The 9,938-nt window shown below is 41.3% G+C and overlaps 2 protein-coding genes across 4 annotated transcripts in view; one reads left to right on the forward strand and one right to left on the reverse strand.

Annotated features, from left to right (window-relative positions):
• The window catches only part of LOC103152610 (actin, cytoplasmic 1-like), a 16,521-nt gene extending 13,780 nt beyond the window's left edge, over positions 1–2,741 (forward strand). The window contains exons 3-10 of one of the 2 annotated variants that reach the window (XM_007573157.2): positions 437–561; positions 631–759; positions 987–1,097; positions 1,178–1,262; positions 1,333–1,494; positions 1,566–1,757; positions 1,855–2,036; positions 2,290–2,741. In XM_007573157.2, coding sequence (XP_007573219.1) covers positions 439–561; positions 631–759; positions 987–1,097; positions 1,178–1,262; positions 1,333–1,494; positions 1,566–1,757; positions 1,855–2,036; positions 2,290–2,433 — 1,128 coding nt within the window. In that variant the 5' untranslated portion in view covers positions 437–438 and the 3' untranslated portion in view covers positions 2,434–2,741. Of the gene's footprint in view, positions 1–427; positions 562–630; positions 760–986; positions 1,098–1,177; positions 1,263–1,332; positions 1,495–1,565; positions 1,758–1,854; positions 2,037–2,289 lie in introns of both variants that reach the window. The other variant, XM_016661270.1, reaches the window with a different exon arrangement.
• Positions 2,742–3,427: 686 nt separating this feature from the next.
• LOC103152612 (vicilin-like seed storage protein At2g18540) lies at positions 3,428–7,478 on the reverse strand. 2 transcript variants are annotated; one of them, XM_007573159.2, is made up of 5 exons: positions 7,395–7,478; positions 6,269–6,380; positions 6,064–6,114; positions 5,550–5,609; positions 3,428–4,899 (listed from the first exon to the last, which is right to left on the reverse strand). In XM_007573159.2, exons 3-5 carry the CDS (start codon positions 6,080–6,082, stop codon positions 3,650–3,652), a joined length of 1,329 nt encoding a protein of 442 aa, XP_007573221.1. In that variant the 5' UTR covers positions 6,083–6,114; positions 6,269–6,380; positions 7,395–7,478; the 3' UTR covers positions 3,428–3,649. The 2 variants fall into 2 exon arrangements, with proteins under 2 accessions (XP_007573221.1, XP_007573222.1); XM_007573160.2 differs by lacking the exon at positions 7,395–7,478 and adding an exon at positions 6,663–6,725.
• Between the last annotated feature and the right edge of the window lie 2,460 nt (positions 7,479–9,938).

The raw sequence follows: 9,938 nt of genomic DNA on the forward strand, positions 1-9,938 counted from the left end.
TCTCTCTTTTTTTTTAATGTTTGAATTATTATTTTTTTAGTTAAAAATCAGTGAGGATTATTGTACTTAAAAATTGCGGTGGTTTAGTTGTACCTGCTTAAAAAAAAACTTTAATGTACTTATTTGTATTCCTCCTTCATTAAATTAAACCTTCACATGCCAATGAGGCGTATAAAGTGAATCTTCTGAATTGCCTGGTTCCCCCCCCTCGGCCTGGTTCCTCCCCTCGCCCTGGTTCCCTCGGCCTTGTTCCCCCCTCCCTCGGCCTGGTTCCATCGGCCTTGTTTCCCCCTCCCTCAGCCTGGTTCCCTCAGCTGCTCTGACTGGAGGAACCAACCAGTTGGGTGTGGCGAAACGTTCCCATCACATCCTGACGGCCTTCAGGCTGAAACCATCTGAGCTGTGGGGGGAAAACAAACTGTCTGTTTCTCCTCAGACATGGAGGACGATATCTCTGCTCTCGTCGTTGACAACGGCTCTGGTATGTGCAAGGCCGGGTTTGCTGGGGATGATGCTCCTCGGGCCGTTTTTCCCTCCATCGTTGGGCGGCCCAGACACCAGGTAGGAACCGGACCGCCTCCATCAGCCTCAGGTCTGACGGCGTAAAGGTCTGACTGAGTCTGTGTGCAGGGTGTGATGGTGGGAATGGGCCAGAAGGACAGCTACGTGGGAGACGAGGCCCAGAGCAAGAGGGGCATCCTGACCCTGAAGTACCCCATCGAGCACGGCATCGTCACCAACTGGGACGACATGGAGAAGGTGAGCTAACCTGGGGTTACCTTACAGACCTGTTAGCATGAGGCTGTTGGTTCCAACAGTGAGCTTAAAGTTCCTCCTGTTGCTCTGGGTTCATCTGACTGTAGCAGAAAAACATGGCTGAGTTTAAGCCCTGATACAAAGAGTTTAACTTCTATGACTTAACCTGATCAAAGGTTGGCATCTTTAGTAAAGTCTGTCCCGTCTTATGGTCAACCTGAACCCTTCAGATCTGGCATCACACCTTCTACAACGAGCTCCGAGTGGCTCCAGAGGAACATCCGGTCCTGCTGACTGAAGCTCCTCTCAACCCCAAAGCCAACAGGGAGAAGATGACCCAGGTGGGTTCTGACCCGGTTCAGAGACTTTCTGCTGCTTCGTTATCTGTAAACGGCAGTGAGACGAACCTTTTCTGTTCCAGATCATGTTTGAGACGTTCAACACTCCTGCCATGTATGTGGCCATCCAGGCCGTCCTGTCGCTCTACGCCTCGGGTCGAACCACAGGTTGGGTTTATGAAACGGAGCAAACGGAGCTGAAATGACTCGTTTACTGAGTTGCACTCTAATCTCTCAGGTATTGTGATGGACTCTGGTGACGGCGTCAGCCATACTGTCCCGATCTATGAAGGCTATGCTCTTCCTCACGCCATCCTGCGTCTGGATCTGGCTGGCAGAGATCTGACCGATTACCTGATGAAGATCCTGACGGAGAGAGGCTACAGCTTCACCACCACAGGTACAGAACGAAACGGCCCCAGGCTGGGCCTTGGGCTCTGAATGACCTTCCTCTTTCATCCTGACCTCCAGCTGAGCGTGAGATCGTGCGCGACATCAAGGAGAAGCTCTGCTATGTGGCTCTGGACTTTGAGCAGGAGATGCAGACGGCAGCTTCCTCCTCTTCCCTGGAGAAAAGCTACGAGCTTCCTGACGGCCAAGTCATCACCATCGGCAACGAGCGTTTCCGCTGCCCAGAGGCGCTCTTCCAGCCGTCGTTCCTCGGTCGGTAATGACTCGATGATTCAATGCTCTGCAGATCTTGGTTAGGTTTTTAAGTTCCTGCTGGTGCCACTCCAGTGACGGTGCCCCTCGTCTGTAGGAATGGAGTCTGCTGGTGTTCATGAAACCACTTACAACAGCATCATGAAGTGCGACGTGGACATCCGTAAGGATCTGTACGCCAACACCGTCCTGTCCGGCGGCACCACCATGTACCCTGGAATCGCTGACCGCATGCAGAAGGAGATCACAGGCCTGGCCCCGCCCACCATGAAGATCAAGGTACGACAGCTGGACCTCACTGACCTGCAGGGGTTTTACCTGCTGCAGTACACCTGGATGAGTTTACAGGTCAAAGGTCGTCCAGAAACTTAATGCAGTTATTTTGAAACAAGTTGCCTACAGAGGATGAAATGAAACTTGTTCCTATGAGTCTCATTAACTTGTAACAACTGCAGAATTTAATCTTGATGAATCTTTCATGGATTTTGTCTCAAACTTGATGTTTTTCTTGACCTTGTGTTTCATCACACAGATCATCGCTCCTCCAGAGAGGAAGTACTCGGTCTGGATCGGCGGCTCCATCCTGGCCTCTCTCTCCACCTTCCAGCAGATGTGGATCAGCAAGCAGGAGTACGATGAGTCCGGTCCGGCCATCGTCCACAGAAAGTGTTTCTAAATCCTCCCTGTCCCAGAGGTCCGCCTGCTTTTCACCTGCTGCATCCAGCCGGCAGGTCGTCTGGTTCATCTTGTGTAAACAGACTGAAACATCCATACAAGATCAACCAGCGACGGTTACAGTTCAGCCTGACATGAACAGAAACTTCCCATCATGACCCAGTTCGTTCAGATTCTCCACCTGGTTCAGTCAACATCAGGATGATCAACTCTGTAGGGACTGGATGCATTAAAACGGCCACTGAAACTTTCCAAAGCATTAAATCATTGTAAAATTCATGATCTGAAATAAAATGTTTACACATGGATCTAAAGTCGTTTACTACTTTTTGTTTTACCCTTTTATTGTCTAAAATCAGGTTTTGCTCAGACTTTCTGAAGTTCCTTCATCAGCCTGTCAAACGCCTGCAGTAAACCTGATGGTGGTAATATTCTGGTCTGTTTGACTTAAAATCATTAGCAGGACTGAGCCGGACTCCATTCTGGAAAAGGGACCAGATTAAAGGTTGAGGGTCTATTTTCTATTAAAGAATGAATCTGTCCAATAACAGATTAATCTTAGTTTCTATTTCAAGGTAAAAGTGTTCAAAGACCCAATTCACTGAACTGAACACATGATTATAGTCATGGCTAAAGAAACTCCTGGTCTGAACTTTTCTCTACCAGCTGGACATCAGACACATCCTGACCCTGAAACTGACCCTCAACTCGCTGGAGGAAACGAGTTCAGATGGAGTTTGATTTAAAAAACATGAATGATGGGAAATGGAGTTTAAACAAACCTCTAGTTCTTCATACAGGAGAGAAACTCAGTTATAAAATCTCAGTGACAAAATGGTAAAAACATTAATATTCATAAAACACTATCAATGTGAAATTAGAAAAAATAAATGGGTTTTCTGTAGTTATAACTAAGTTATACCATCAGCCTGACAGACTAACGGCTGCAGAACCAAATCACAGCTGGACAATGAAAATATGAAAATCAGACAAATTCACTGAAACATTTTTATATTTCCATGTTATTCATTGAGGTTAAAATACTTTGATGTGATGCCAACGTTACACATCATCACTGCAGCTCAGGAAGGAAATCATTTATATTAATTATGACTCTGGAAGTAAATATGACACTTTACAATCATCACCAGTGTTATGTTGAAAATGAGCCAGACTCCAGCCGGGTCCAGTCATTTGGTCCGGTTCTGGTCCAGCAGCTAATGGCTTTGATACGCATATAATAAAACCAGACACACTGCCAGCAGCAAAGTGAAGCCCAGGTAGGTCCACTTCCTCCTCTTCTGGTAGAAATCCTCCTGCAGCTTCCGGTACCGGTCCCGCTCCTCCTCCAGGTTCTGCTTGGTCTCCTGCAGGTTCTGCTTCAGTTCCTGGTGCATTCGCTCCAGGATGCCGTCCTTCTCCTTGTCCCAAGCGACCCGGTCTCTGGCCCAGTCCCGTCTGCTCTGCTCCAGCTTCTTCTCAGCCGCCTCTCTTTGCTCTCGCTCAACTTTCACTCGGTTTTCTGAAGCTTCTAGTTTTTGTTTCCACTCTTTTCGCTGAAGTTCTTCCTGTTTTCTCCATTTTTTCCCCTCTTCCTCCTGCTCCTTCTTTCTCTTCTCAATTGTTTCATCCTTTTCTTTCAGCAGCTGAATTTGTTGTTTTCTCTGCTGCTCATGTTGAGATTGCAGAGATTTAATTTCTTCTCTGTGTTTTTTCTTCAGCTCTTCTTCCCTTTTCTTTACTTCTTCTGTCTCTTTCCTGAGTTGTTTGGTTGACTGATGCTCATCTTCACTCTTCTGTTTCACATCCTGTAGTTCTGATTCAACTTTTAAAATCCTCTCAATCAACACCTTAGTGAACAGGTCTGTTGAGAAAACGCTGGACTTTTCACCTCTAATCGTCTCCACCGTCTCCATCAGTCCTCTGATCTGCCGTCTGTCTCTGATGTTCAGAACTAAATATCTTCCTCCACAGATCTGGAGGAGATCCTGGATGTCCTTGTTCTCCTTTATAAAGTTACCAACATTTTTATCAGCAGGATCTGAGTCTGTGGTGAAGAGGATGATGGTGAAGTCATTGACTCTGGAGCTGAATGTGTCCTGGATGGTGTGTAACTCTCCCTTGTCTTCATCAGTGAGGGGACCCACAGGTAGGACCAGGATGAAGGCGTGGACACCCTCAGGGTCACAGAGGGAGACACACCTGAAGGATTCCTCCATCACTTTCTGCTGCTGAGCTTTTCCACCCAAGGCAGGCAGCTCCACCAGAGAAACCTGACGTCCAAACACCTCTCCCTGCCTTCTGACACACTGTGAAGAGTTGGAGGCTGAAGGAAGATCCTCATGACCCAGAATGGCCTTGGCTGCTGACGCCTTCAGTGGTCCTCTCCTCCCACACAGAACCAGGTTCAGAGGTTTGTGTTTTACAGCCATAGTCAAACCTCCATCCTCATCCTTCTGCTCAGACACTGGAAATAAATGAGAGAAAGTTTGAATGGAAAAAATAAAACATTTAGAACCAAACCAGGAAGTTTAAAATCACTTCAGCTTTTCTTAGAAGTTAAAAAATCCATCCAAACACCTCCAGATCTCAGAACGTCTTCACCAACTCAGGTCTGAAATCCAATATGGCTGCCATTTATTTAAAATGTAAAATCATAATAGACCACACAGCTCAGTTTGGATGCATGAGCAGACAGTGGCCACTGGTCTACTGGTTTTCTACTGGTTTTCTACTGGTTTTCCACTGGAATGGACACGCACTGGGTGTTAATTCATATATTTTCAAGTTTTAGGTCAGTTAGGATTAATAAAGTTGCTAAATATCATAATAATACATATAAGTTTATTTTAGAGACACTTTAGATAAACTAAGTTTTCTGTATGTTTAAACGATTTGGTAAATCCAAGATGATGATGTCACAGTTTTCTAAGCTTTGTGGAAACTTTTCAGTGACGTCAGAGGAAACAGGAGAGAGTTATGGGACGGATTTCTGAAACATTATGAATCTGAACTGTGTGTTTATTTAATCTGCGATTCCACTTTTCATCTTCAAATGCACTAATTATACAAACTAATCTAGAAATATTTATCTGGACTCATTTCAGTCGTACTTACTGTCTGGATGCAGCAGGTTGTTGCTACTGCAGCGTTTCAACGGTTCCACAACATCTGGCCCTGAAAAGGTAAAAACACCTGAGTTATTAACAGGTGATCCTCATTTAAATGAGCCACATTTATGAAAACATCCTGCTGGTTATTGTTATTGGAGAAATATGGACTTTAATCAGGTTGAGCAGGTTGAGTCAATGTGCCTCATTCAGGACTTTGACATGTTTCCTCTGGACGTCGAGCTCAGACTCTTCAGTTTGGACAAGAAAAAACCTCAGAGACAGAAACCAGGAACGTCCAAATACCATTTTTAATTTGAAGTTTCACAATGTTTCTGGTGTAGGATTACATACTATTGTGTATAAAGATTAAATACATTTTCTGTTTCTGATGTTAGAGGTGTTGCTTCATTTAGTGACAGTCAGTCACGGGGATCAGACGGGTACAGAAACAGTTCAAAGTCTCTTTTCATTTTTATTTTTAATAAATAAAATCACGTGTCTCTCTGATCGTTACTCACCAGGATCTGCAGACGCCATGATGTCACGTTGCTATGGTCACCAGAGGATTCCTTCAAGGTTTAACATAGAAAACATGCAAATAATTTATTTTCACATCAGTGCAACAAAATATATAAATATAGGAAGAAAGACTTCACAGATAAACAGAAAGCAGAAGTCATGATGATCAAAATGATTGGTTCTGGTTCTGCTCTCATCACCAACCAGAACAGGAAGTCCAGAGTTATTCAGTCGATGCAGAAGAAGAAAAATCCTCCATTTTTCCAGATTGATCTGCACAATGTCTGCTGTTACTGCAGGCTCCCAGGAGAGGGCGCTGTTCATGAGGGAAGAACCAGGAGAACTGGGTCAGAACCAGAACCAGCAACAGAACCAGTCGGTATAATTTGGGTATGACTGTAGAAAAGGTAAATTCTGTACATTTATTCAAATACAAAACTGAATCAAAAATAATTATTTTAGATTATAAAGTTATTAAATGAATATAAAATTAACAGTTAATTTAATTTACATACGTTTCAAATTAATCTGATCTGAAAGCATTAAAAAGTTTCAGGCTGTAAAATATAACAATGATTGTTTGAGTTTTACTACCTACATCACTTTGGTTTATATTAACTAGACCTGAAGGACCAAAATGTCTCCTCCTCTCCTCGGTAGCCTGATGGAAACGAACCAATCAGAAATAGAAGTTAAATATTAATGAAATCTGGATCAACATTAAATATTGGTTCAATGTTTGTTTTTTAGATTGTTTCCCAAAACAGCAGAGAGCAAAAAACGGAAGTTTAATCAGAATAATAAAGAAAGAAAAGCAACAATAACAGCAATGTAACAGCAGCTGTTTGACCGTAAAGTCAGTAAACTGTAAACTAATGATCCAAGTTTTTACTGTAAGAGAATCCAAATACATTAATATTAGTGTTATTATTAGAAATAGAACTACTACTAGTAGTTTGAGTTTAAATCAGCGGTTATATAACTTTGTGTGTCACATGTTTTCTCTTCCGATGAGTTCAGAGTCTCTTTTATTCACTTCTTTTATTCGCTTTATAATATTAAAACAGAAAATTTGCTGTTTTATAGGTTAAAACATCCGGTAGAAATAATTTATCTGTTCCAACATTAAAACAAACAGAAACACATTTACTTGACAGCGGCGGAGTTTTATTTCCTCTCAGCTCAAGTTCAACACGTCATTTAGTGACTTTAGTGGATCTAGTTTGGTTTTCCTGCAGAGTCACGTCTAGTTAAGTTTTCTATAAACCTCCTTTGACTGAATCCTGACACTTTCACCTCCTTCTGTGTTAAATTAACAAACTTTACTCACCATCAGCTGCTCGGTGTCCCGCTGGTTGATATCGAAAGTATTTAGATTCTCTCTTCCTCGTTTCTCTACCCAACCACTAGGGGGCGTCTTTGAACCAACTGTACATCATGTAACAGGATATTGGCGTTTCTCTCGTTTATTGTTCAAACTCAAGGTCATAAAGTTTCCTACAGATTAAGATACGATAAAATACGTTCTGTCTATATTTTAGTAATCCTTAGTAAATCTCAAAATAAATAAATTTCAATAATATTTGTAAGCACTTTGTAAATATTGTCACTTTCATTGTTCTCATATATGCTAATTTGTGCTAATAAAGTGCCTTTTTAGGGGCCTTAATAATCTCTACTATTTTTGTGAAACTGGCAAAGAATAAAAAAATAATAACCCTAATAGTGGAACTTGATTTAATGTTGTTTAACAAATTCATGCCTCAACATATCAAACATTGACAGCTTAGTGACAGCGGTTCTACAACAAAAACAATATTTGTCCTTAACACTAAATGTAACAGGTGTCTTCAATTTTCATCTTTCCGAATATGATCTGTTGTTTTCAGTTTTTAACTAAAACACAGAAGCTTTACCCAATCCATTTTCAGATATGATGTGATTTCTGTCAGTGAACGGCATCAGCTTCAGTTCACACCCCAGACCAGATGGTGGCGGTGTTGCACACTTTCAGTTTATCCCAGACTTCAACACAATTATGTAAGCAGCAGGGGGCAGTAAAGAGTATTCGAAGTTTTATTGATTCCCTCACAACATGAGTGAAAACCAATCTATTCTTTCATTTTCAGACGTTTTTTCTGCTGGTCCAAAGTTCAGATTCTTAAATGTTTCATTATCTTTTTCCTCATAACTTCTGGGTTTGAATGGGGTTAAATGTTAAATGTTGTAAATGGATTTAAATGTTTATTCCTTAAACCCTGTAATTCTTTTCTACCAGGTTTTTATTTGCTGACTGAACTGTGCTTTTTATTCTTGTTTTAATACATTTAACCTAAACATTATTTATGTTGTGCAGGGTTTTGTGACTTTAGGTTTGTGAAAGTTTGTGAATAAACTTTACTTTCTTCCTGGACTTTATTTCAAAAGGACATTTTAATCATTTGAAGCCACATATCCACCTGTCTGGTGGTGTAGTGGTGATTGATTTTCAAGCCAAACATCCAATAAAAGTTCGATCAATGAGTCCCTACTGCTGCACTGGGGTGAAGTTTCGTATGCAGGCAAAGGAAGTCTAATGTTCAAACTTGAAGGTTGCTCTTTATGGTTTATTTTTTCTCAGCATGGCAAGCAAATAACAAAAATCAAACTTCTTATTGTTTCCTTGTGCCTGTCCTGCTCTGGTATAAAACCATAGGCCCACAGTTCTTTCCCTCTTGCTTAGAAAATAAATAAAAATAATGAAAGAAAAATATAAACTAAATAATAAAATATAAATATAAGGGTAAAAGCTGCGTTTGGTCCCGGTTAGAGTGACAGTCATAATGCATTCAGCCAATCACTGCATCTGTGATTCAGGTCTGCTCCAGTTTTCCCAGTCAGGTTTTGGGGGGGGAGAGCTGGAGACAAAGGAGCTGCAGGTCTGAACACCCAGTGAGCTTGGAGCCATGAAGTTTGTCATGCAATGAACTATAAATGGGATTGGCCAGGTCACCATTTTAGGGTTTAATGATGGCGAGCCTCTGACTGGGACCAGGAGAACCTGAAACTCACTCCATACTGGTCTGGTAGGAGGCTGAGGGTCTGTACTGGTTCCCCCTGCATCTCATCATACAGACACACAAATCATTATTCATTTCTTCTCCATTGGAAACAAACTGCACTTGGACATTTTCACCTCAAATATCTGGACAACCAAACCCTGAACTTTTCAAATGTGTGTCAGTCAGACCCTGTGCTGCCGTCCGGTGGGGAAATTTAGGACTTTTGTTTGCATAGTTAAAAACATTTTTGCACATTCATATGGAAGATTTACTGCAGTTCTGTGTGTATATATATTTTGTGTATTTTTTGGGGGGGTTCTATGTAAGTTCTGTGTTTTGTGGTGTTCACTTTATTTTTTCTTCTTTAATGGTGTTGGAAGTAGTTTTGTATTGTATTATTGATTACTGACATCAGATGCATCTAGTCTTCTGATATTATGTGCCATCTAGTATTTTAGTGCAATAAACAGTGCTACATAAAGTAAACAAAGAACAAACAAAATTCAAATTGATAAAAATAAAGCATAAAGAGCTCCAACAGGTGACATAACATCACCAGGTAGCATGATGGTAGCACGATGCGTCTCCAGGCTTTAGGGCTAAACTGAAGATATTCATATAAATAAATGCACAGAAGTTGGTTTCACTCTGAGGATATCTATGAAACAGAAAACATTCAATATTAATCTTCATCATTAACATATGAATATTCTCATATTCCACAAAGACATCATTATTTATATAAACTCACTTTAACAGTTTAAAATAAAACAAAAGCTATAGGCTGCAAATAAAAAAGAAAAGCATTAAAGAAAATGACCAAAAGAACTAAA

Source organism: Poecilia formosa, unplaced genomic scaffold, assembly GCF_000485575.1.
Source record: "Poecilia formosa unplaced genomic scaffold, Poecilia_formosa-5.1.2 Scaffold320, whole genome shotgun sequence".
NCBI classification, from domain to species: domain Eukaryota; kingdom Metazoa; phylum Chordata; class Actinopteri; order Cyprinodontiformes; family Poeciliidae; genus Poecilia; species Poecilia formosa.

Excerpts from the sequence above, each read along its gene's own strand:
- LOC103152612 (XM_007573159.2), bottom strand. Across the intron at positions 4,900-5,549 it reads CAACCTGCTGCATCCAGACA|TGTCTGAGCAGAAGGATGAG; the intron begins GTAAGTACGACT and ends ATTTATTTCCAG.